Source organism: Diceros bicornis, chromosome 5 (assembly GCF_020826845.1).
Source record: "Diceros bicornis minor isolate mBicDic1 chromosome 5, mDicBic1.mat.cur, whole genome shotgun sequence".
Taxonomy (NCBI): Eukaryota; Metazoa; Chordata; class Mammalia; order Perissodactyla; family Rhinocerotidae; genus Diceros; species Diceros bicornis.
In genome coordinates, this window is record NC_080744.1 from 98,433,581 (window position 1) to 98,458,431 (window position 24,851).

At 49.7% G+C, this 24,851-nt stretch overlaps 1 protein-coding gene and 1 long non-coding RNA gene across 2 annotated transcripts; both read left to right on the forward strand.

Annotated features, from left to right (window-relative positions):
* Nucleotides 1-2,778: 2,778 nt before the first annotated feature.
* Nucleotides 2,779-15,757, forward strand: LOC131406536 (uncharacterized). Its single transcript, XR_009220178.1, has 4 exons — nt 2,779-3,121; nt 12,535-12,656; nt 15,253-15,565; nt 15,737-15,757. It is a non-coding gene; the product is annotated as an uncharacterized LOC131406536 (long non-coding RNA).
* A 592-nt stretch (nt 15,758-16,349) lies between these two features.
* Nucleotides 16,350-19,147, forward strand: LOC131405593 (ral guanine nucleotide dissociation stimulator-like). Its single transcript, XM_058540553.1, has 5 exons — nt 16,350-16,541; nt 16,913-17,019; nt 17,514-17,583; nt 18,699-18,751; nt 19,105-19,147. Exons 1-5 carry the CDS (start codon nt 16,488-16,490, stop codon nt 19,145-19,147), a joined length of 327 nt encoding a protein of 108 aa, XP_058396536.1. The 5' UTR covers nt 16,350-16,487.
* The last annotated feature ends 5,704 nt before the right edge of the window (nt 19,148-24,851 follow it).

Genomic DNA, 24,851 nt, shown 5'->3' on the forward strand with positions numbered 1-24,851 from the left:
CCACAGGTAACTGGCCACTGCCGCCTGGTCAGCCCGCCTCGAGGTTCAGCCTGAGGCAGGCGGCACTCTGTGCTCAGGCCCTCAGGGCCGGTCCAGCAGGTGAGTCAGCACCGGGCACTGTGTGGCCTTGGTCTGTGCCACCATCTCTACTCTGGGTGCCTCGGGCCACTGCGGCCTCCCCATGGCCACCAGCACCCACCTTATGGCCTCCACCACTCTCTCAGTCCCACCCCATGACCACCCTGCTCTCCATTGATTTGGGCTGAGGCCTACAATGTCGAGAAACAGGGTATTCTGGAAACGCTCTTCCTTAGGTCACTATCTTCTGGCATTTGCTGTGACTTTTCTGCTCTTTTGATGGCAGTGAGCCTGCCTTGATCTCTGTGATCAGGAATGTGGCTGAGCAAAAGCCTCTTGTACCTCCGGGATGGACGCACCTCCCAGATGCTCTGTTGCTAGACGGGTCCTGGCAGTGCAGGGAAAGGTGGCTCTGCACTGGAGGTGAGTCCTGGAGAGGCATCTGACAGCGAACTCTGCATTTGACAGCATCCTGAGTGGTGGAGGGCGTGGCCCACTCCTCACCCGGGGGCTTACCCTGGGGACTCGGGGAAGGGGCTCCTCTCTTCGCTTCTTCCTTGGGCTCCGACAGCATGGTGAGGAGTTTGCCTGCCCCCTGGCTTGGCTCCCTTCATGAGGGCTTCTGGAATTCAGCCAGTTCAGTGAGTCCTTTCCTGCGGACTCCGCACTGGAGGTCCCAGAACAGTGCACTGAACACATTTTACTTTGAAAATCTCCTGGCAGATCTTTTTGTTTTGCATTGCAGGTTCTTGTTGTATTTTGAAAGAGCTGAATGCCACTTGTCTGTAGAATTATTGAAGGTTTACAGTGGTTTGTTCTAAGTCGGAAGTTGTTACAATCTATCCAAAGAACTAGTAACATGAGCTTGTTTCAGATGTCAGCCACCCTGCTTTCTTGACAGTTCCTTCAGAGCCTGTGTCCCATAAGTTTTGTTACTGTTTTTGAGAATGAGGCAAAGCACTGCAGAGAAGGTTGCTCTTGGCATGTGTCATTGTTTAACGTGGTCTGGGGGCAAAGGAGGTGGTGGTCCTTTGGTAACTAGTCACAAAGCATTGAGAAAGATTAGAAGGTCATGTTGCTTGGAACTCCCTGAGGACCTAGTATCCACCTGGTCTGGTCCACAGCGGACTCAGGGGGGCTAGATGACCTCAGGTGGAGCAGAAATCCCTTGAGAGAGACCCCCCAAACCCCCATGGGCAGAATTTGGTCTAAATAGAGAATTTACCTTAATGCGGAGAAGAGATGATGAAGTGTCTTGGTCAGTACCTTGCAGGGGCTTGTTGCTTTGTACAGAGAACAGCTTTCCTCGTGGTAGGGGGAGGACAGGAGGAACACGGAACCGCAACCCTTGGGGCTGACCTTCTCCTGGCGGCAGTCCTGCATACCTCAGCTACTTGAGCAGAGCTGGGGCCAAGCGACCTGCTGAGTGCCTGGGAGGCTCTGCTGGCCGACACCTGGCCTGGCTTTGAAATAAGGGGACCAACCTTCCCCGTTTTAGCACCAAAGTCCTGCATCCCAGGGACAGCAGGAGGGTTGGACAACCATGAGCTTCTAGGAACTATTTCTGAGGCTTCCTGAAGCCTTTCCTGTTGTCTTGATGCCATCCTGTGCTATCTGCCCAAGTGTCTGTGTCCCTACAGGGCACTTACCACAGCCTGGGAGGAGGTATTCACCTTTCTTCCTCCTCTGCTTTACAGATGGTCAGTTTCCTAAGGTAGACAGTGGGTCTTTCATCTTTCTATTCCAGTAATAACTTGCAAGCAGAAGGTGCTTCTTAAATCTTTACTAAAGGTTTAAATGGGTAATGTGGCTACAGGTGTGGGTGTTCCCAAAAACACTTGTTTTGTTTCTATAGTTGATTATTTTAGGGGTAGACATTTAATTCTTTCTTTCCAGTTACTTTTTCATTTATCCTTGCAGGCTCCACATAAAGGGCTCAATGTCTGGTTCAGTGGTTAAAAGCTGTTCACAGGGATGACTGGACCCCACTAAGCATTCTTTCGTCTGTAGTGAACGTTTCACTAAAAAAAGCTCTTGGAAAGGCTGGATGGTCAGTACTACATGCTCAAGCTATGCCCGTGCCCTCCATCTTCCACCTGACTGAGAAGGGGAGCTGAAGGCCGTGGCCACCCCAGGAGAAAGGACACCAGGAAGGCCACCGGGGGCCTGAGGAACATGCGAGTGAAGCAGATGGGAAAGGAGCTGCAGGTTCATTGTTGTCCTTGAGGGAAAACCTGAAGGCCCAGCAGGGCTCCCGCAAGTTGAAGCGAGCCACTGTGCAGGGTGACCCTGCTCCCAGGGCTGCCCAGGAAGCCGCCAGTCAGGAGCAGGTGCAGAGTCGCTGGAAGGAACTCCAGGATACAGTGTGGCCTCCACAGCATCAGGCAGCCAGGGAGATGCAAACATGTCTGCTTTAGATGCTGGCAATGAGACCTCCCTCTTCCCTGCCAGGGCCTCTTAGGTAAGAGTGGCATTTCCGTGGGTGACTTTATCCCCCAGGATCTGGGGTGTGCAGATTTATTGGCTGGCAACTTTCTTACACTTTCTTCTCAGAGCACACTCGAGAAAGCTCATCTGTCCCCCACGAGGCTGTTGACCGAAAGAGGTTGAAGAGAGATGTGGAGCCCAGCTGCAGAGAGACCAGCCTTGTGCCTGACTAGGGCTTGGCCTAGAACCCCCAAGTTCATCATTCACAATGATGCCTCAGAAAGCATCCCAGAGCCCCTCCACCCTCCAACAGATGTCACCTTAAAGCCAGACACAGAAGCTGTGCAGGGCAAGCACAGCAACACTGGCCCCACGTCTCTCAGAAAGGTCATCCTGTCAGCACTGGGGGCCCAAGAACTCCTCAACTCGCTGCACTCCTACTGCTTCTGCTCCCGGGGGAACAGGAGCACAGGTGCCGCCTGTGGGAGCAGGTGGAGAAGAATGGCGAGCTGAAGAGGGGCAGCCGCCGACAGCCAGGTGCACACGCTGCAGGAGGAGCTGGACGAGCTGAAGGGAGGGGGCTCCCTTCCTTAGCAGCCTGCTGCCCCCAGCCGAGGTCATTGCCGGTGCTCGGGGTTCCCCCACTGCCTGCTCATCATGAGGGGTTTCCTACTATGCAGCAGACTGCCCCTGAGCACTTCTGTGTGCAGCATGCCTGCTGCTGTCTTGGGAGAAGGCTCTGCTGGTAGCTGCCCCTTGCAGACAGGGAGCCCAGGCTGCAGAGCTCACCCCGCCAGTTCTAGGGTGCTCGAGAGGCAGCGGTAGTTGTCAAGGTTTAGCCGCTGGGAAAGAAGGCATTGCAGGTCTGCTGGGAAAGCCGGACCTACACAATGAACGGTGCCTGGATCCTTGTTTTTCCGCTTGAACAGGAGAAAATCAGCTTCTGTTGCATCCCTCACACAAATGTAAATTCCAATGAGTTAGGATCTAAATGTAAAATAAAATCGACATAGTAACTATTAGAAAAGTTATAGGAGACTCTTAAAGTCATGGGGAGGTTCTTTCCATTCGTGTTTTAGTGAATATCCATGAACTGAAGTCATTTTGAACATTTTAATAATTTCTTTAAAATTTTAAACATCTTTTTGAGTAGAGTACATTCTCTTTTGTAAATATTAAAACACTACAGAAATATATAAGGTAAGAAGTGGTAAAAACTCCTATTTCTCACCTACCTCCCAACTTTTATTCCTTGTTGGTAGTAAAATTTGGTGTGTAATCTCCTCAACTCTTCCCTGTGCTTTACATGCATATTTCTCCACCTGTACAAATAGGTTGGATATATTTTTGGTGTATTTATTGGCTATGTTTCTGATTTTCCCGCTCTCTTACAGTTTAGTAGTTGTAAACATTGGTTTCTCGATATTCCTTATGTATTGAGGGTACCATCTTTTGCCTGTTATACATCCATGGAAAACATTTCCCTACCACATAGTTCATTTAATCTGGATCAGTGCTCGTCTTCCCAGATGTCAGTAACACTTCAGGAGGGAAACGGCTCTATGTGACTGGCTGTTCAGGATCTCCGGGACCCCCAGGGCAGCAACCATTAGGACAACACAAAACAAGAAACAAAACCCATCCTGCGTGTTTCCAGATGCATTCTGGTGGAAGGACAGCTCCAGTTGAGGACCGCTGATGTCTTGGTCAGAGTTATCCACTATGTTCTCCTATCACGTTAAAGCAGTTTCTGTAATTTCTTGTAACTGATGGTACAGTTTGGTGTCTTTGTCTGTTCCTCTTGGTCAGACTACGCAAGGTTTCTCACTGTTACAGGTCTTTCCAGAGAGCCAGCCCTTAACTCCATTGCTTAGGTCTGCATTGTTTTTCCCGCCTCGTGAATCCTCACTTCATTCGGCTGTTGTTGGTTTTATTGTGGTGTTATTCTGGCTCCTGGAGGGAAGTGCTCAGCTTCTTCGTGTAGAGTTGATATTCCCTGATACCTGCAGTGGAGGCTGTGTCTCTTCTGTCCCTTAGTCTCCACGCCATGGATTTGTCTTATGCTGCTCTCAGTGCTGCTCATTTCTAAAGAGTTTGTCCTGTCTGTCTGGATCCCCTCTGTAACCTGAGAGATTTAGAAGGGTGTGGACAGATTTTCAAGTGGATAGGTTGGGGGAGGGGAGCCAATATTTTGTGATTATTTTTTATTTTTATTGCTTTAATGTCCCGTAATATGGTTACTTATAGATTTCTGCTTTTTGGACTCTTTAGAGATTTCACTGTGGCTTAGCACACAGTCCATTGTGGTGACTGTTTCATTGTGGTTTGAGGAGAATGTTTCCTCTCCACTAGTTTTTTATGTTGTTGTCCCTCAGGCTGAGGCTAGATCTAGCTTTTTTGTGTTTGTCAACAGATCTGTTTCCTAACTTATTGTATCACTTAAGGGGAAGAGGAAAGTGACTGAATTGACTTAGTATAAGGAAATAGGAGGCTATCAGATAATGGACTATCACATACACAAGATTTTTTGCCCAAACCTCAAGGTAACCACTAAACAAATAATCAAAGCAAAACCACATATGATAAACAAAGAGAAAACTAGAAGAATCATAAGACAGAACAACCAAACTGAATTGGCAGTCCAAAACAAATGGGACAAGAAACAAAGGAAATGCAAAAGAACCAGAAAATAAGTGACAAAACAGCAACATTAAGCCCTCATATATCAATAATTACCCTAAATGTAAATGGATTGAACTCTCCAATCAAAAGATACAGAGTGGCAGGATGGATTAAAAAGCAAGACCCAACAATATGCTGCCTTCAGGAAACACATCTTAGCACTAAAGACAAGCACAGGCTCAGAGCGAAAGGATGGAAGACAATACTCCAAGCTAATGGCAAACAAAAGAAAGCAGGTGTTGCCATACTCATATCAGACAAAGTAGACTTCAAGATAAAACAGGTTAAGAAAGACAAAGAAGGGAAATATATAATGATAAAAGGGACACTCCACCAAGAAGACATATCACTTATAAATATATATGCACCCAACATAGGAGCACCAATGTACATAAAACAACTATTAACAAACCTAAAAGGAGAAATCAACAACAACACAATAACAGTAGGGGATCTTAACACCCCACTTACAGCAATGGATAGATCATCCAGACAAAAAGTTAATAAAGAAATAGTAGACTTAAATGAAAAACTGGACGAGATGGACCTGGTAGACATATACAGAGCACTCCATCCAAAAACAGCTGACTACACATTCTTCTCAAGCACGCATGGAACATTCTCTAGGATAGATCATATGTTGGGAAACAAAGCAAGCCTCAATAAATTTAAGAAGATTGAAATCATAACAAGCATCTTTTCAGACCATAAGGCTATGAAACTGGAAATGAACCATGAAAAAAAAACTGGGAAAGTGACAAAAATGTGGAGATTAAACAACATGCCACTGAACAACCAATGGATCATTGATGAAATTAAAGGAGAAATCAAAAACTATCTGGAAACAAACGAAAATGATAACATGCCATATCAAACCATATGGGATGCAGCAAAAGCGGTCCTGAGAGAGAAACTCATAGCGATACAAGCTGCTATTTTTTTTAAGTAAACACTCTTTTCCTTTATCCCTGTCTTCTCCTCTGGTACTTTAATAATGCTTATCTATTTCTTTTCATGGTATCCCATAATTCACACTGCCTTTCCCCATTCCTATGCAGTACCGTTTTTCTTTTTGTTTCTTTGACTGGATGATTTCAAACGACACATCTTCTAGTTCACTAATTATTTCTTGTACATGGTTGAATCTGATTTAGAACCTCTCTATTAAATTCTTCAGTTCAGTCATTGTGTTCTTCAATTCTAGGATTTCTGTTTGTTTTTCCTTAATGATTTCTGTTTCTATAATGAACTTCTCACTTGTTCATGCACTGTTTCCTTATTTCATTTAGTAGTCTATCTATGTTTCCTTAGAGTTTTATGAATTTCTCAAAGAGGGTTGTTCTGAAGTCTTTGTCTCATAGTTCCTATATCTCCATTGCTTGGTCGGTCATTGGAGTTTTATTCTTTTTCTTTGGTGGTGTCATGAGTCTTTGATTATTCATGATCCTTGTGGCCTTCCATTGGTGTCTGCAAATTTGAGGAAGTAGGCACCTCTTCCAGTCTTTACAGAATGGCTTTAGCAAACCAAAGCCTTCATAGTCATCCCATCTAGGGGTCCTGGGTAGGCCATCTGGTGGTGTCCAGGGGCAGGCTTGCTGCTGGAATCCTTGGGCACCCTGGTACTGGGGTGAGTGGAAAGCTTGGGTCTATGGTATTGTGTCTGGCCCTGGGCACAGCTGGGACCCTGAGATCATGAGTAGCCCCACTGGAGCCTGTTTTGGCAGGTCCTATTTGAGAGCCTGCAGCCACAGGAGTCATCCAGGGCCATGAGTGTTCGCCAGTGCTGGGATGAGCTGAGAGCCTTGGTTCATGGGAGACTGCCAGGAGCCTGGCACCACGAGAGACAGCTTGTGCTGTGGTAGGCCAGAAGTCTGGATTCCTGGGATCCAGCTGGGATCCTGGGGCCACAGGAGATGCCTGAGGCTGCAGAAGCCAGCAGGCACTGGATCAAGATGGAAGCCTGCGTTCATGGGAACCTGCCGGTGCCTGGTGCCATGGGAGCTGCCTGGGGCCACCTGAGTCAGCAAGCACCTGGGTAAACTGGGGGCCTGGTTTTGTGGGAGCCTGCAAGGAGCCTCGTTCCATAAGAGCTGTCTACAGCTGCTGGAACTGGCAGGTGGTGTGGTGATCCATGGGCCTGAGTTCCCAGCAGCCTCCTGAGAGCCTGGTGTCATGGAATCTACCTGGGTTGCTGGAGCCAGCAAGTGCTGGAGTGACCTGGGGTCTTGGGTTTGTGGGAGCCCACTGGGGTCTTGGGTTTGCCCTGTTACAGAAGCTGCCTGTGGCTGTGAATGCTGCCTGTGTCTGCCTGGAGTAAGCAGGACCTTGGGTGAGCCAGGGTCTGGATTCACCAAAGCCTGGTGCCAAGGACACCACTTGTGGTCACAAGAGCCACCTTGGGCTGTTGAAGATGGCAGCCCCTAGGCTGAGATGGGGCCCTGGGTTCCCAGGAGCCTGGTGGGAGCCTGGTGTCAGGGATGCTGCTTGGGGCCGCCAGAGCTGGCATGCTCCAGGGTGAGCCAGGGGCCTGGATTTGCAGAAGCCTGCAGGGAGCCAGCTAGGTCCACAGGAGTCAGCCTGGCGCTGGGGCAGGCTGGCTAAGGTCGGGCAGAGTGGAGAAGTCCCTTCTCGTTGGGAGGTGTTTGATTACTGATTCAGTCTGCTTATTTGTTACTGGTCTATTCAAGATTTCTATTTCTTCATGATGCAGCTTTTGTAGGTTGTTTCTAGGAATTTATCTATTTTGTCTAGGTTATGCTATTTATGTGTACACTAGTTCAGAATAGTCTCTTCTGATCTCTTTCTTTCTGAAGCATCCGTTGCAATGCCTCCTCTTTCATTTCTGATTTAGTTTGAGTCATCTTTCTTTGTTTTCCTAGATATTTTATCTAAGGGTTTCTCAATTTTATTTTTTCCAAAACTCAACTTTTACTTTTATTAATCGTCCATACTGTCTTTCCTTTTTTTCCCACTCTCCTCTTGGTGACTTCCATCCTTCTGCTAACTTTGGGTTTCATTTTTTCTGTTTTTAATACTGTGTGTTGTAAGTCAGGTTGTTTCTTTGACATCTTTCTTCTCTTGTAATGTACAAGTTTATCACTATAAATTTTCCTCTTAGTACTACTTTTGCTGCAGCCTATAAGTTTTGGTGTGTTTATTGTTTCTTTTTTTTTTTAAAGATTTATTTGTTTATTTTCGCCCCAAAGCCCCAGTAGATAGTTGTATGTCATAGTTGCACAGCTTTCTAGTTGCCGTATGTGGGATGTGGCCTCAGCGTGGCTGGAGAAGCGGTGCGTCGGTGTGTGCCCGGGATCCGAACCCGGGCCACCAGCATCAGAGAGCACGCACTTAACCGCTAAGCCACAGGTCCGGCCCATATTGTTGCTTTTTGTGTGTGTGTGATGAAGATTGGCCCTGTGCTAACATCTGCCAATCCTCTTTTATTTTATTTTATTTTATTTTTTGCTGAGGAAGACTGGCCCTGGGCTAACATCCGTGCCCATCTTCCTCCAGTTTATATGGGATGCCGCCACAGCATAGCTTGCCAAGCGGTGCGTTGGTGTGCACCCGGGAACTGAGCCGGCGAACTACGGGCCCCCGCAGTGGAGCGCACGCACTTAACCGCTTGTGCCACCAGGCCGGTCCCTATTGTTTCTTTTTGTATGTTTTGAGCATTTTTCTAATTTCCTTTTTGATTTCTTCTTTGATCTACATTTTTTGTGTGTGAAGAAGATCAGCCCTGAGCTAACATCCATGCCAATCCTCCTCTTTTTGCTCAGGAAGACCGGCCCTGAGCTATCATCCTTGCCCATATTCCTCCACTTTATGTGGGATGCCACTACAGCATGGCCTGACAAGCATGCATCGGCGCGTGCCCAGGATCCGAACCCAGGCCGCCAGCAGCGGAACACATGCACTTAACCGCTACAGCACCTGTCTGCACCCTGATCTACTTTTAAGTTTAAGAGTTTTTGTTGAACTTCCACATATTATGAATGTTCCAGTTTTCCTTCTGTTATTGACTTCTAGTTTCATGCCATTGTGTTTAGAAAAGTTACTTGGTATTATTTCAGTCTTCTTTAATCTTGTTAAGACTTGTTTTGTGACCTAACATGTGATCTGTTCTGGAAAATAGTCTGTGTGCCCTTGAGAAGAGTGTACATTTTGTTGCTGTCCAGTAAAATATTCTGTGTGTGTCTGATAGTTCCATTTAGTATTTAATGTTTTCATGTCTGCTATTTCCTGATTTTCTGTATGGATAGTCTATCCGTTAAAAGTGGTTTTTGAAGTCTCCTGCTATTTGCAACTTATATACGTGAGAAGGCTCTTATATTGGGTATATATAAAGATCTCTTAGAACTCAATTATAAAAGACAAGTCAATGAAACGGGGTAAGCAACTGGAATAGACTTGTCTCCAGGAAATACATAGATGGCCAATAAGCACAAGATAGTTGCTCAGTATCATTAATTATTAGGAAAATACAAATTCAAAGCACAATGTGATACTATTTCACGCTCAAAATGAAGGCTATATTCAACATAATGGAAAATAACAAGTGTTGGTAAAGATGTGTAGAAAGGGAAACCCACATACATTACTGGTGGGAAAGTAAAATGATGCAGCCACTGCAGAAAACAGCTTGGCATTTTCTAAAATCTTAAACTTAGAATTACCATTGACCTGGAGAGGCCCATGGTAGATATGTCCAAAAGAGCAAACTTGCCAATAGACATTCAAAGCAACAGTGTTCACAATGGTCCAAAAGTGAAACAAACCCAAATTTCTATCCAGTTATCACTGCAGAAACCAAATGTGGCCTATTCATAATATAGGATATTATAAGCCATAAAAAAGAATTAAGTACTGCTACATGCTCGGCCATGGGTGAATCTTGAAACATGTGTGCTCACTGAAGCCATCCACAAAGGCAATAGATAACAGGATGCCATTTGAATGAAATGTCCAGAATAGGAAAATCCATAGGGGGAGAAAACAGATGAGTCGTTTCCATGGGTTTGGGTTAGCAGAAAATAGATTGTGAATGAGTATGGGTTTGTTTGGGGGTGTTGAAAATGTTCTGGAATTAGATAGTGGTGATAGCCACACGACATAATCATTGTGCTAAAAGCCAGAGAAATGTATACTTTGAAATGCTTAAAACGGTGTATTCTACGTTAAGCAGATTTTCCACATAAAAATTTTGAATTTTTTAAGTTAATCAGGGTATTGGTTAGTTTTAAGTTGGCTGGTATATTTAATAAGTGTAATTAATGGAGTTATTAGGGGTAGGGCAAGTTGTAGCCAAGAGAGTAAACATCCGACGAGGGCTATAGTAACAAATCCTATGACTATACAAGCAACAGTCTAAAATCCAGTCCATTTCCATCGTCCCCAACTTGGAGAGACCAGCCATGAAAATAGGTCAGTGATCTTGGGGGCCTTTGGTATCTATTCAAAGATTTGGGTAATATTATGCAATATTTTAACCTCTTGGGCCATTTGGTGGAAGTAGGTTTGAACTTCTCTGTTGATGTACACTCAGCAAGTGTGGTTCTAGGAAAGGCACCAACCCCTCCTTCCTTGGCCAGTATAGACAGTCTTGGGCCAGGCCATTTTCTAAAACCATTTAGGCGAGAGACCCATGAGAGTGTTGTTCAGGGGTTAGGATATGTTCTTATGGATTTGTTGTCCGTGTTCTGTTAAGGTTGTTGATACTTCTTAGTTGCCTCAGTTTCCTGATTTTGTGTGGGTAGGGCCACCGCACCTGTGCCCAGTCCAGTCAGTCAGTCCTAGTAGAACTGAACACCCAGTGCTATAGGACTGACATTGTTTCTATGGGTTGTTGGTAGCCTGTCAGGGCAGGAAACTCAGGGGACCTGCGACCTGAGGGAAGCAGGCTGAGAGAGAGACAATGATGCGTTGCAGAATACAGCCTGGAGAAAGCTGCTCAGAGGGCTGGGGAGAGAGACGCTCACTGGCTGAGAGCCTTGTGATATCAGCCCACAGTGAAGCCCAAAAGTGGATGCTCCTGGTGTCAAATATTCCTTAGGTGTCTTGAGGTAAAATAATTTGCACCCATTCACTGGCTACCTGTGCTATATGATTGCAGGGGGTATGGTTAAAGTGTTTGTCGGCCAAGAGCTGTTTGGGCCTGGGCACAAAATCCCCAAGGTGGCCTCAAAGCCTACCTCAAAATGACCCCTCAAGGAGCAGGTGGGGCAGAAAGTGGGTGGAGCATTTTGAAGGAATCCCGGGGCAAAGATGTTGTTCAATGGAGTTGGCTACAACTGAGTCTCTCTGCAGGGTAAGCCCTTCAGCTGGGGTACAGTAGGTGATTGGAGGCCAAGTGACAGACCCTGCGACTCCTGATTCCCAGTGCACGGTTAGACCTCTCAGCCCATTGGACATAAATGGTTGTGGTGTTTGTGAAGCATCTTGATGGCAGTGTGGAAAGTATAGAGGACGTGTGGTGGGAGACGTCATGATAGTGTCGGGAGGAGCTGTGTGTGAGATTACGGTGTTGAAGGGGAAGGACTGGAGGCGGGTGCAGTAGGTGTGTGACCAACAATGGTCAATGAAGGGACAGCTGGGGTGTAACTGGGGAAATCAGGGACCAGCAGAAGTAATGTGTTTAAAACAAGACACCAGGGCAGGCCCAGTGGCTTAGCGGTTAAGTGCGCACGCTCCACTACTGGCGGCCTGGGTTCGGATCCCGGGCGTGACCGACGCACCTCTTCCCCAGCCATGCTGAGACTGCATCCCACATACAGAAACTAGAAGGATGTGTAACTATGACATACAACTATCTACCTGGGCTTTGGGGAAGGAAAAAAGGAGGAGGATTGGCAATAGATGTTAGCTCAGAGCTGGTCTGCCTCAGGAAAAAGGAGGAGGAGAATCAGCATGGATGTTAGCTCAGGGCTGATCTCCCTCACAAAAAAATAAATAAATAAAATAATAAAACAAGACACCAGGCCCTAATAGAGCCACTTAGCCTAAGTCTCACGTCAACAAGCCGAGATTTAATTAGACTTTTTGCCCTCCCAGGAATAGAATCATAAACCAGTCAATTGAGAATCGCCTGATGAGCAGCAGGTAGGTCACCTTCCTAATAGAGCCCTGCCATCCCCTAAAGGAAGGTAACCTTGCAGTAACCAACCCTTTTTTTGGTGTAGTGTAATTTCCTTGTTCCTGCTCCCTTCTGCCTATAAAAGTCTTTCATTTTGTACAGCTCCTTGGAGCTCCTTTCTCTCTGCTAGACTGGATGCTGCCTGATTCATGAACTGTTGAATAAAGCCGATAAGATGTTTAAAATTTACTCAGTTTTATTTTGTTTTGTACCAGTTTGGTGGCAGCAGTGGGATCCAAAGGAGACATCTGATGGCTTAGGGGATGAGAAACACAGGCATTGGTACCCGCAAAACCTTTGAGTTCTCCATCTTTGTCAATGATTCTGAGAGCCGTGGGTAAGTTCCTCTCAGCAAGTGCTGTAGAGAAACACAGCAGGGGGCTGTGAGGGAGGGTTGGGCGTCACTTGGTAGGAGGGTCTGAAAGGCCTCAATAGGGTGACATTTGCTGGGACCAGAATGACAGGAGGGAGCCAGCCCTTCAGGGGTCTGGGAGCAGTGTGTCAGGGAGATGGCACCACCGGTCCTGAGTCTCACAGGCAGAAGTGAGTTTGGCCAGAGGAGGTCAGATATATGGCCAGTGCAGCTGGAGGGAGGCTGGGAGGAGAGAACAGGAGATGGGGTGGAAGGTAGGGCCAGGGCCTGGTAGGCTGTGTCAGTTACCTTTCCCTCTCTGACTTTATTGCCCCTAACCTTGCTTTTCAAAACTACAAATGTTGACTATCTCACAATTTTTGTGTATCAGCAATCAGGCACGTTTTAGCTGGATGCCTCTGCCTCACTGAGTTGAACAGGTTGGGGCTGTGGCCTCAACTGAGGCTCAACTGGGGGAGGACAAGCCCCCAAGGTCACTCTCAGCCTTCAGGGTTCAGTTTGGACTGAGAGCCTGAGTTCCTTTCTGTCTGTTGGCCTGGGCACTCCCGTGCTTCTCTCCTCTATAGGCCTCCACATTGGGCAGTCCCAAAACACTGGTATTTGATTCCTCAGTTACAGGGATTCGACAGAGTGAGAGAGAGAGATGGAACATGAGAGAGGGAGTAAGAGGAAGTGAGAGACTTGTGTAGTTAAAATTTAGACAAGACATCCCATCATATTGGCTCTTATTATGTTCATAAGCCAGTTACTAACCACTTAGTGGTTCCACGGGGATGGCTATGCCATGGGTGGGGTTTACTGGGTACCATTGTGGAGGCTTCCCACCTCATAGGCCAAGATGAGGCCCTTGGGTCTCATTCTCCATAAAACAGGAAACAGTTGAATGGTTTTATGCCACAGAAGGCAGTATCTAAATTTCCGTTAGTTTCAAACCCCTCATGATGCTGACCTGAAAATGAGGCCAAGTTGGAAGTGACTGTTCCAATATCACATTGCTAGAATCCAGGCCTGTTTTGAGTGGTGTTCTGTGCTACATGTCACCCCTTCTTGTTATTCTTCCATCTCTAAGTTTGTGCCTTAGGTGACACCAGCCCACAGGGGTAATAGATATTATCTCATATACACCGGGTGAGGTCCCTAGGAAGTAGATTCTAGCCTGATCCCCATGGTGCAGGTTTGGAGACTAGGGAGGACCTGAGAGGCACAGGGACTTTCCCAGGATGCAGAACTGGTAAGAAAGAGGAGGTCTGCATTCATCTCTGTCTCCTCAAAGCTAGGACCTGAGTTAGGTTTCCAGGGAACTGTGGCTAGGGCTGTGTAGGCTCCTTGTGTACAGTTCAGGAAGTGACATGAGAGAGGAGGGTGATCAGCCCGGGCTCAATGGGCAGCTCTGGAGAAATCTGATTGAGGTAAGGGTCCCAGGTAAAGGAATCTTGAAAAAAGACCCCATCTCCTTGGTCCTAGGCCTCAACAGATCTTAGACCTCTGGTAACCAGGCACCCACAGTCCCCCATCCAGCTCACTTGAATGGAGACAGCCAAGAAGCAAAAATGTATTGTTGTTGTATCCAAACTTTTGGAGGATCTGGCCTCAAAAAAAACCAGAAAGAGAATCTTTTTGATTGTTGCCGATGTTGGCTCAGCCCTCATCCCTGACGCCTCTGGGTGTCTGACAGGAGGCAGTGAAGGGTAACATGGGGGAGCCCAGGAAAGGCTAGTGCAGGCCAGGACACAACGGTGATCCCACCTGATCAACCCCACACTCCAGGCCCCTCATAGTGTGTGTGTGTGTGTTTGTGTGTCTGTGTGGAGTGGGGAAGGCAGGGTATGTGGGACAGGCCATTCCTGGGCAGGAGCTTGTTGTTAGGTGTCGGAAACCTGGTGGGTCTGTCACGTTCATACCCCAGATCATGGCTGACAGCATGAGAAGGTGAGCTCCTCTACTCGTATATTATTGAGCCCTAGAGGTTTCATTTCCTTCCTTCCCTGACCAAAGTTCTTTGCCAGGATGCCCTCTGTGCCTGAACTGAGGAGAGCAGACTTTCTCTTGGGGGTTGGCCTCAGTGGCAGTGTGCAGGCAACCCCTGATTCCCTCTGGCCCAGCTCCCAGGCAGTCTTTGCAGAACTCCACTCAGGAGGTCGTCGAGTAGCTGCCCAATGGTTTCAACTCCACCAACTCACTAGACAAGGAGCAGGTCCATGAGGCCACCCACACCATCCAGTGCTGCTCTGAGATGAGAGCAGGAGCAGAGGGCCTCCACACTCAGGAACTTGAGATGATGGGGTTGGACCAGAACTAGGGTGGGACCAGTCAGGGGCTGTCTCTTTTTCAAGCTAAAGGGGACGTACATGCAGGTAACCTTGTCTGGTTCAGAGCTGAGCTCCCGTGACCCTCTTTCCCTTGTCTGTTGTGAGTTTAGGAGGCCACTGAGGCAGAGCCAGAGGTTAAGGGGGACTGCAGGCTGGCTATTCCTGGAAGAGAAGTGGGATCTTTCCTGTATTTAGAAGGACACATGGAAAGTCAGCTATGTGAGTGAACCTTTCTCTTTATCCCGCTCCAGAGTCAGCTCCAGAGTTTCAGCCAGCAGCAGAAGCAGAGCTGTGGGCAGTGGTGGAGGTAGAGCTGGCTCCAGCTCCGTTGACACCACACCCTCTAGCACTGGAGCCAGTGTCCCCTCTACCAGCAGTGTTGGAGGTGGAGCAAGGGCCAACATGGGCTCCAGCAGGAGTGGGAGCTGCTGAGTTGGAGTCACCTGGACCATCATTTCTAGTGGGAAGTCCATCTCCACCTGTGGCTAAGAAGTGTGAGAAGAAGCCCAACCTACGGCCTTCCCTCCTAAGCTGGTGGTGGAGCAGTTGACTGTGATGGATGCGGTGAGCAGCTGGGCTCTCAGGGCGGGGTGGGGTAGGCCTTCCCTCTGCCATCGTTGCCCCAGACCTCATCCAGTCTCCTATGATCTGGGCCCGAATCCTGGCTCCACCCCTTACCAACCATATGACCTGGGCAACTTTCTGAACCCCTAAGCCTTTGCTTTCCACCTGCAGAGCGTAGAGGTGGACACTAACAGGACCTGCTGCACAGAGTGGCTGTGCCAGCTCCTTGAAGAGAAGGAAGGGTGAGCAGGGCCTGGCACATCAGTAGTGGAGGGGAACTCACTGTATGCAGCCAGGTCCCGGGTGGCCCAACCGTCTGCTCAGGAAGCTCAACAGCCTCAGGACTTATTAGACACCTGATGTGTACTCCACTACAAGGGAGACAGACAAGGCCCGTGGTTGTAGCTGCCAGGGGAGAATGTGCATCAGAATGGGGAGTGTGACCAGAGGGGGATCAGTGTGTTGGAAGATGCCCCCTTGGGATGAGCTGAGGTGAGCCACCATCTGGAGCTTGGAGTTAGCCAGGACGGGCTGGATGCAAATCTTCCTCTCCCTTCCCTGCCAATATTGGGTCCTGGGTCATCCTCTGGGTACCCTCAGTGGACAGAGAAGAAAAGCCAGGGACTCTCACAAGGCTCAGGCCACATCATGAGCTTCCTGAGCTCCAGCTCTAAACTGTGACCCCTGTGTGGGACTTTTGGGGATGTGGACACAGAGCTGGGGTGTGGCAATGTTGGGTGACACTCCCCCTGTTCCCCAGGAGCTCTTCCGGAAGGTGGTGCCCTCTCAGTGCCTGAGCTCCACCTGGGGCAAGAGGAACAAGCCCAGCAATGAGCACCTGGCACACACCGTCCGGGCCACCATCGACCACTTCAGAAGGGTGGCCAGCCTTGTCATCACCACCTGCCTCGGGGACCCGAGCATGATGGCCCAGGACAGGGTGAGGGTGGTGGAGCGCTGGATCCAGGTGGCCCAGGTGTGCTGTGGGAGGCCCAATGGGGCCCCTCTCTGGAGCCTTGGGAACTGCCTCCACCTTTATCAGGTCCCAGGATTGCAGTGTGTGGTCTAAGCCCCTGCAAGTGCCTAGGCCCTTCTTGCCAGGGGAATGCTGACCTTGACTCCAGGTCCCAGTGCGGGGATGCTCACTTCCTACCTGGCTCCCTCCCTGGGTTGAGCTAAAATCCTCCTCCTTGTGAGTGTTACTCTTTGGGTCCTAAATGTGCCCTTCTGGGGCTCCCTGAGCATCTGTATCATCCAGGAGAGGAGATTTAAATAGAAGGGGACTGAAGCTAGAGCAAGCAGGGCTCCAGCGCCCCACCTCACAGCTCATTCTCTTCCCTTCCCCAGGAGTGCAAGATCCTGAAGAACTTCTCCTCGCCCTGCACTGTCATCTCTGTTCTGCAGAAAACATCCATATGCCACCTGAAGAACACATGGGGGAAGTTTCCTGGTGGGTAGGCCTCTCTCCATAGGAGGACCATGGTGGATGGGGGATCTCCCGTATGTCTGCCATTGGCCCCTCAGTCATCTGGGAACTCCTGGGTGGCAGCAAATGCTTGGAACAGGGCCTGGGCCTCAGCGGTGGGTCTCTAAGTCTCCTGGTGTCCTTAGTGCACCAATTCTGCTTCAGGATTCGGTTTCTCTAAATGCCAGGTACTGGGTTGAGCCACATTGGAGATTTTCAAGTGTTTATAGCAACAGAACTCTATGCCCAGTTGAAACTGAAAGTGGTCAAAAGAGAGCTGCTCTGTATAGCGGGGGAATGGAGACCCCAGTGACCAACAGGAGAGCCCCCTCCCAGTCTCACAAGACCTTAGCCCTCAGAGGAGCCCAGTGAGAGCACTCCTCCAGGCAGTTTGAATCTCTCAGGTTGTCAAAGAAAAGGATTTGCACTCAGACCCCTCACATTATCCCTAAATTTATCCTTCCCTCTTTCCCCTCTCCTCAGGGAGAGCTCTGAAAAACTTAAGGAGCACTATAGCCAAGACGAGTCCTTGAGCAGAGAACTGATGACCAAGGTAGAGTGGAGGCTGGGGGTCTGGAAAGAGAGGAGGGGCCACGGGAGGAGGGGGACTGGGCAAGCTGTGGTTTTGATAGTTTCTGACTTGAACTTTCTCTGAAACGTTCCCATCTATCTTGTCCAGGTTAACAAGCTTAGGGATCTGTTTGGCCCATGGGCAGGTGGGGTGCCGTTTGTGGGCAGGAGGCCCTGGTCATGGGACACAGTGGTGTTGGCTGGGCTGTTCCAGGGCGAGTTGCCGAGCTGGCGCCATCAGCAGATTTCTGGCTTCCATGCACTTCCGTCCTGCTGAATGTAGCTTCTCCCAGGCTGTTGGGTGGTTGGGTGGGTTTATCCCTCAGCGTAAACCTGTCCTCAGGAAGCCAGGCCCCTGCTGCTCCTTCTATCTTCACCATGTCTCCAAGGGGAGAGCACACTGCCTACCCCAGGGACGGGCACAGCAGGGAATTTCCCTGGCCCAGGTGGACAAACAAGATGCTCATCCTTGGATCTGAACAGCTGGACCAGAGACAGATGTGTGTGCGTTCTGGGACCCCCCCCTGGACGCCTAGAACAGTCACTCGAGTCAACAACGGAGTCTCACCTGAATGCCTGGTTGGCAATGACATATACCCCAGGTGGCTTATGAGTAGCGCCTAGGCAACTGATAGATTCTTAGTGGATCCTGCTGAAAGGAAGTTAGGAGCTTCATGTAAACAAGGAAGCAAAATGTCCTCTCACCCCTTCCCTGTTGATCAGAGGTGGCACCTTGGGGGTCCAGTTTCTGAGTGGATAAAGAAAGAGTTCAGTGCAGGGGAATATCCTGAGTGGTTCCTTGGGGAGGAGAAGGGTTTGGCATTGGCTCTGTCCCAGCCTGGGGGCCAGACACTCCACGAGACTGGGGCAGGCAGGAGCCATTCAACCAGACTCCCAAGACACCACATCCTCTCCATCCATGCCTCAGCCCACGACCAAGCTTCGAGAGCTCGGGGGTCAGGACTGTTGTCAGTGGTGGGGCTGGGGGTTAGGTGAGGATGTTGGAACAGTGTCTCTGGCTGGGAGGGCCAAGTGGCTTCTCCTCTGTGGCCCCTGAGCAACTCACTGCCCCTGTTTGGGCCTCTGTCTCCCCATCAGGGAAATGGAAGGATGGTGATCGTGTGGTGCAGGCCTCACATGGGGGTGATGAGGTAAGAGGGAGGAAAGGAATGTGGGAGCTTTCTGCCTGCTCCCTGGAGGGGTGAGGGGGAGAACAGTGATAACAGTCATGCGACAGTGAGTCCTCAGGAGAACCTGTGAAGTAGCTGGAGTTCTCACACTTTCCAGATGAGGAAACAGGCTCAGGGAGTCCAGGACGCAAGCCCAAGCTTACACTCAGAGAGTTGAAACTGGGCTTGTTCTGGAATCACAAGACCTTGGAGGGTGGAGTGGCATTGGTACCAGTTGACTCGAGTCAGATGTCCAGTGTCGGAGGCGAGTGGTGCTGGAGAGAAATGCGGTGAGGGGACTATGGCCTCACTGACACTGTCCTCGACCCTGACAGGAGGGGCCTTCCACGTTTGCCCCTCGGAAATCAGCCCCCATAGAGTGCAGGAGAAGGAGCAGCAGCAGCAGCAGGTGAGTGTGCCTGTGGGGGAGGGGCTCTGCGCTCCCAGCTGGAGGCCTCAAATCAAGAGAGGAGGGCCCTTTCTCTTGGTGCCACAGTGTCCGAATCCCCCAGTAGAAGTGACCGGGATGGCCTGGAAGAGCTGGTGCAGGATGGGTTTGTTGTGGGGAGGGACAGGGACCGCATACCCTGTGATTTGCTAGAAGCCTGCCCTGGGAGGTGAGGAGGAGGAGTGTGGTGTTCTTGGGGTGTGAAGCAAGGAGGAATTGAGGGGAGGCTGCTAAGGGTCCTAGGCTGTTCCCCGTGGGAACCCTGGGGTGGGCCAGGAGGCTGTGGCTGTGGACTTTTCAGGGGAGGGTCTGCAGGGGGTCGACTTGAGAGCAAGGGCTCATCCCACCCGCACCCCAATGTCACAGGGTGTCGTCCCCTATCTTGGCACTTTCCTTGGTGACCTGCTTATGCTGCGTCTGGCGATGGGTGATTATCTCGAGGTGGGTGAACCTGAGGCCAGGCAGGAAGGACCACGATCCTGAACCTTGGGATGCGGGAGCCCCCGAAATGTGCTCCGAGCTCTCAGCACTTGACACATCTCTCCTGGGAGCCTCGCAGTGGCCCCTGGGAGCTGGGGCATCAGGCCCATCTTAGAGATGAGTGAACAGAGGCTCCACCTGAGACACCCATTCCGGTTCCCCAGGCTGGGGAAGCTCAGAGCTGCCTGATGGCACAGCTGCGTGAGGTTTTATCTGAGCTGGACTCAGCCTCTAACTCCCATGCTGCCCATGGAGGGAGAGAGGGGTCGGCCCCCCCCCCAAGTCAGGCAGCACATAAGTTACTGAGCAGTCCCCTCTGCCTGAGGCCTCAGCCTCCAAATCTGTCATCAGAGAGGGTTGTGCTGCCAGGTACCTCAGCCTCCCGCCATGTCCTCCTTCTCTGGAGCTCAGAGCCCGGCCTAGGTCCAAGTCTTGTTTTCTCTGCATGCTCCGCCCCCTCTGGGGACCTGGCAGTAGTGCAACATGAGAAGGGGTGGACATAAGGGGTTAGTCAGTCTATGGCATTCTGTCTGATGGACTCTGGCTCTCCACCTTCCAGGGGAATGAGATCAACCTTAAGAAAGGGACTGAGGTGAGCAGCTGTGGCACTCCCTGCAGGGGAGGGAAAGGAGGTGGAAATCAGAGACCCTCTGGGCAGAACAGTCCCTGGTTCCACCCCCTGTATCTTACATTGAGTGGAAGACTTCGATAACAGAGAAGTGGGAGACCCATCCAATTGGCGGGTTGGTTGAGGGCAGGATGGCATCAAGGATAACTTCCTGGAGGAGGGGCTGATTATTCCCATTCTGAGAACAGGTAGAGCCTGGATAGAACTGGTGGGAAGGAGCGTTGCCAGGACTGGTCCCCTGCCCCACCTCTCACCCCCCACAAGGCCCCTGCAGCATCCCCCACCCAGGCCCTGTGTGCATCCTCTCCTTCCCTCTGGTCCCAGGAATACCGAGTCATGAGGGATATGCTGCTGCTCCCAGTGGTTGCAAAGAATTACAACCAGAGCTGGAGGAGCGATTTGGGGCCTGATTCCAGGACATGGAGCTGCTCAACGAGAATGATAGTTGAGGCTGTGCAGGAGTTGAGTGAGGGCAGGGGTGGACTCTCCATGTTGGCCCGTCCAGAGAGCCTGTCTCCGTGGCCCCCTGCTCAGCCCCAGGCCTTATTGCTTGGCGAACTCTGGGACACCCAGACTCCAGCTGCTGGGCAGGCAGTGGGGGGACACCTGAGGTGTGGCTCCTGGTAGGCTCAGAGGTGCCTCTCTGTACTGTAGCTACAGCCTGTCCTGCCTGCTGGATCCCCAGATCTAGTTGGCCAGCAGAATATTCAAGACCAAGAAGAGCCGGCCATCATCAAGTTCAGGGGTGAGTGAGTGTCTGGGCCGGGGTGACTGACTCCTAGGAGTTCAGTAAAGCTTTGAGCTAAGCGTGTCCTTGGGGAGTCCGATAGCTGGCACTGGGATCCCAGCTCCACTACTGAGCAGTCCTGTGACTGGGGTGACTCTCTTCAGCTTCCTGAGACTCCGTTTCCTCCTCTGTGAAATAGGTGATAGTAAACGATTGCTCCCGTGGCAGGGACAAATGGGGTACTGGTGGCTAACAGCACTGAGCACAGGGTCTGCAGCACCCAGTGCAGTGGGGACAGGGTGGGTGGCCATGATTCTGAGGGAGGCCCCCCAAGATAACCCGACACTTCTACTCAGCCCCCAGGCCCCAATACCGAGCCCCATACCAGTGGCCGATCACAGCCGCATCCTCAGCAGCGGGGACACAGCTGGGAAGCTTGCGATGCACCGGGCCAGCTCCTCCCACCTGACAGGAAGGGGAGCATTGTAAGCTGATTCCTGGAGTCCCCTGAAGCCCAAGAGAGAGAGGACGACCCCATCTCAGCTCCCTGACATCCCCCAGCACCTATGAACCCATTGGGGAGGGACAGTAGTTATTTGTTGTAAATAATAAATGCCATGTTTGAATATTATATTAAAGTCCTGTTCCCTTTACAGCCTGGAACTTGTGGTGTGGTTCTGTCACTTTCTGTAGGCATGTGAGGGAGACACAGAATCTCACATTTCTCCTTGAATCAAGAACTCTTCCGGGTCATCAGCTTATTGTATGTGGGAGAAGGGAGAAGGGCCAGCCCCTTCTCTGGCTAGTGGGGACAACCCCAAGTCCCCCTAACACGGAGGACCAGTTCATTTCAGTATCATTCAGCTCCTCCAGGTGCAGACACAGCCCACCACCCCTTCTCCTGAGATTTAAAGGTTGAAGGTACTTTCACAGGCAGAGAAAAAAAACACTGAAATGTGGGTAACTTTAAAACAGCACTACGCAGGACCATGTCATGCCACAGGCAGGGGCTGCCTTCCTAATTCTGGAGGAAGAGGGAATGTTTTCTGCTTCTCTTCTTGAGGTTTCTTTTGACCAAATTTTAGGAACTTGTTGTTTTCTAGTTCAATCTCTGGGAATATATCAGCTCTAAGTGGAGAAAACAATGGAAAAAGATCAAAACGTGCACGTTGAGAGGACAAGACCCGCGGAAGTTCATTTGCAGATGGACTAAAAGCAGGCAAGACTTTCCCTCCTGAGGGGCCTCTAGGGGCTCCATGTTCACCCCTGACCTAGATTTGAATCCTGCTGGAATCCTTGTCCAGAACCCTGAATTCCTTTTCCTGCTTGATTTGTATCCAGGAGGAAAGATTTGTGATGCAGCTTTTAAGGCTACAGCTGGGTCTTGTTACATAAACATTACTGCTCCCTGTGAACTAGGATTTTCAGCACCCCTGCCTTCCTTATGCAATTCCCTTTAGGACAGAATTTCCCTAGAAAGCCCCAAACATCCTCCCTGACTTGGCCTGATGGATCCCGAGTGTGCTCTACTTTGCCAGGATAAGGGACCATAATCCTGGCCAGTCAGTGACCCCACATTGTCCCTTGCTGTCCAAGGTGACTTCTGAGCCCGTGTTCTTCTGAGGTCCATGGTCTTGGACAATCCTCCAGTTTACACACTCAGTGTTGGTGTTCCAAACTCGTCCAAATGGGGCAACTGGGCCCAAGCCCTTAAAGTGTGTCAACCCTGGGTGTCTGTGATTTTTTCCCCAGTCTTGTGCTGTGGTTACATTACAACCACCTGCTGGGGTGTGAATCCTGTTTGGAGCTTTGAAAGATCAGGTATGACAGGGGTGTGGGGGCTCCAGCAGGGAATGCTACGGAACTGATGATCCATGGACGTACATGAACACAGCCTTACCAATTAAAATACTGAAATGCTCCCCATCTGGTGGTGAATAGACACTGCTCTGAGCTCACACCGAGAACCCACCACATGACTAGAAGCTTTCAAAGGGTTACTAAGTGGCATTTTGAAGCTCTTCCCTTGGGAACACCCTGTAAGACGAGGGCCAGATGAATCGTTTGGCACTTGTGAGTTATCGCCTCCTTTCTGATGGCTGCAAGTGTCACCCAGACACACAGGCTGGACTCTGCCAGGGAAGCCTTCTCAGGACAGCCAGAAGCTGAGGATGAATTCTGGTTCCCGGCATCCCAGGCCCTTCCTGACACAGCATAACCACCCAGGAAAGTGGTTTGGTAATGAAAAAACTGGGAAGGCCATACTTTCCCTCCAAAGAGAAAGAGAAGTGCCAACAGTGAAAGCTTGATCCCCCAAATAGACAATTGAATCCCAACAAGCAGTGGGTTCTTGTCAGATTACTGATGCTGAAAAGGCCTCTTTTGATAATAGCACGATCCCCCAACTGCCATGTCCATCTACATGAATCAAATTTCCAACACATATGGATCTAAAAAACTGAGGGAAATCTGGTATTTCCTTAGATGCAACTCTGATGTAGCATGCAACAAAGGACATAAAAATGGAGACTTAGAAGTAAATATCTAATTTGAGAACATAGACATCGAAGTGCTTTTGAAATAATATTTTGGAATCTATTGGAATATTACACAAAAAGAATAATCCACTTTAAGTAGGTTTTACTGTGACTGTGGGGAAAAACTGAATCATCCCGTGACGTTGATAACTCTCTGCTGACTTGAAAGTAAAAATAAATAATGTGCATAGTAAAGGAAAATGAGAGAACAGCATGAAAAAAGAAGATCTTTCTCTCCTCACCTGAAACTCAACCTCTCACCTCAGAAAGAAACCACTGTCTATATTTTCTATTTCACGCAGCAGAGTTTAATAAAAGAAACGTATTGGTATGTTTTAAAGTTTCAAGAGCTCAAAGCAAGGAAACATTAGGGACGCTGCCAAGAGACCTCACTGAGGTGCCTGCTCCATTTCATCTGTTGTCAGGACGTCCTTGGCCCCTCACTTTCTCTGCCTCGCTAGCAAGTCTGTCCGCCATCAGTGCTACCACCAGTCTCTCTCCTGTGCTCTTCACTGCCCTTTCCTCCTTCCTGATACCTTCCTCAGTCACCAGAAATTGTTGGCAGTGGAACTGTGGAATGCCCAGATCAGCTCCTGGAATCATCTCTGCCAAATCTGAAGACCAGCAGGAGTGGGCATGGGACCTGGAGTGCAGACTACCTGTGAGCACACCTGGCAGGGATTCACCTGTGTGACTAGGTGCAAGTTTTTGCAACGCTTTGGCCAGATTGAAAGGACTTACGAGTTGCCCTGCACTGCTGCAGGCCTGGAGTCCTTGCGGTCTCTCGGGCCAGCAGACCTGGTGGGGCTGGTCCAAAGTGTCCTCCCAGAGACCCGTCACTGCCAGAATGGGATGAGATTCTAGTATCCGGCTTCTTGAATATGTCACTGGACATCCTCAAAGGGTTGAAGATGCTTAAACCAGGCTTTGGTTTGGACTGGTTCCCACAGTTACACTGCTTCCTCTGTGAAGACGTAACTATCATCCTTCTTTTCCTCTTACCTTACAAAAATAAATCATGAAATTGGGTCAAATGACAAAGGAACCCTGACTTTTTAGGACAATTATCCTGGTTGTTTTGTACGTCCACCCTCCCTCTGTCCTCCAGGGATAGATCTGACTTGTGTCCTGGGATGTCATCAGGCAAATTTGCATCAAGAACAGAAAGATCAAGGTCAAAATTCAAGGCTACTCCAGATCATTTCTCCTCCCCCATCCTGTTAACACCCCTCCCTGTTTGAGTGTGTTTCTATTATATTCTT

What these genes read in the sequence shown, in the direction of transcription:
- LOC131405593 (XM_058540553.1), top strand. Translation starts at nt 16,488, where the DNA reads ATGATGGCCCAGGACAGGGTGAGGGTGGTGGAGCGCTGGATCCAGGTG. An exon ending in TGGGGGAAGTTTCCTGGTGG is followed by an intron (nt 17,020 to 17,513) that starts GTAGGCCTCTCT and finishes CCCTCTCCTCAG; the next exon opens with GGAGAGCTCTGAAAAACTTA. An exon ending in CCTCACATGGGGGTGATGAG is followed by an intron (nt 18,752 to 19,104) that starts GTAAGAGGGAGG and finishes CGACCCTGACAG; the next exon opens with GAGGGGCCTTCCACGTTTGC.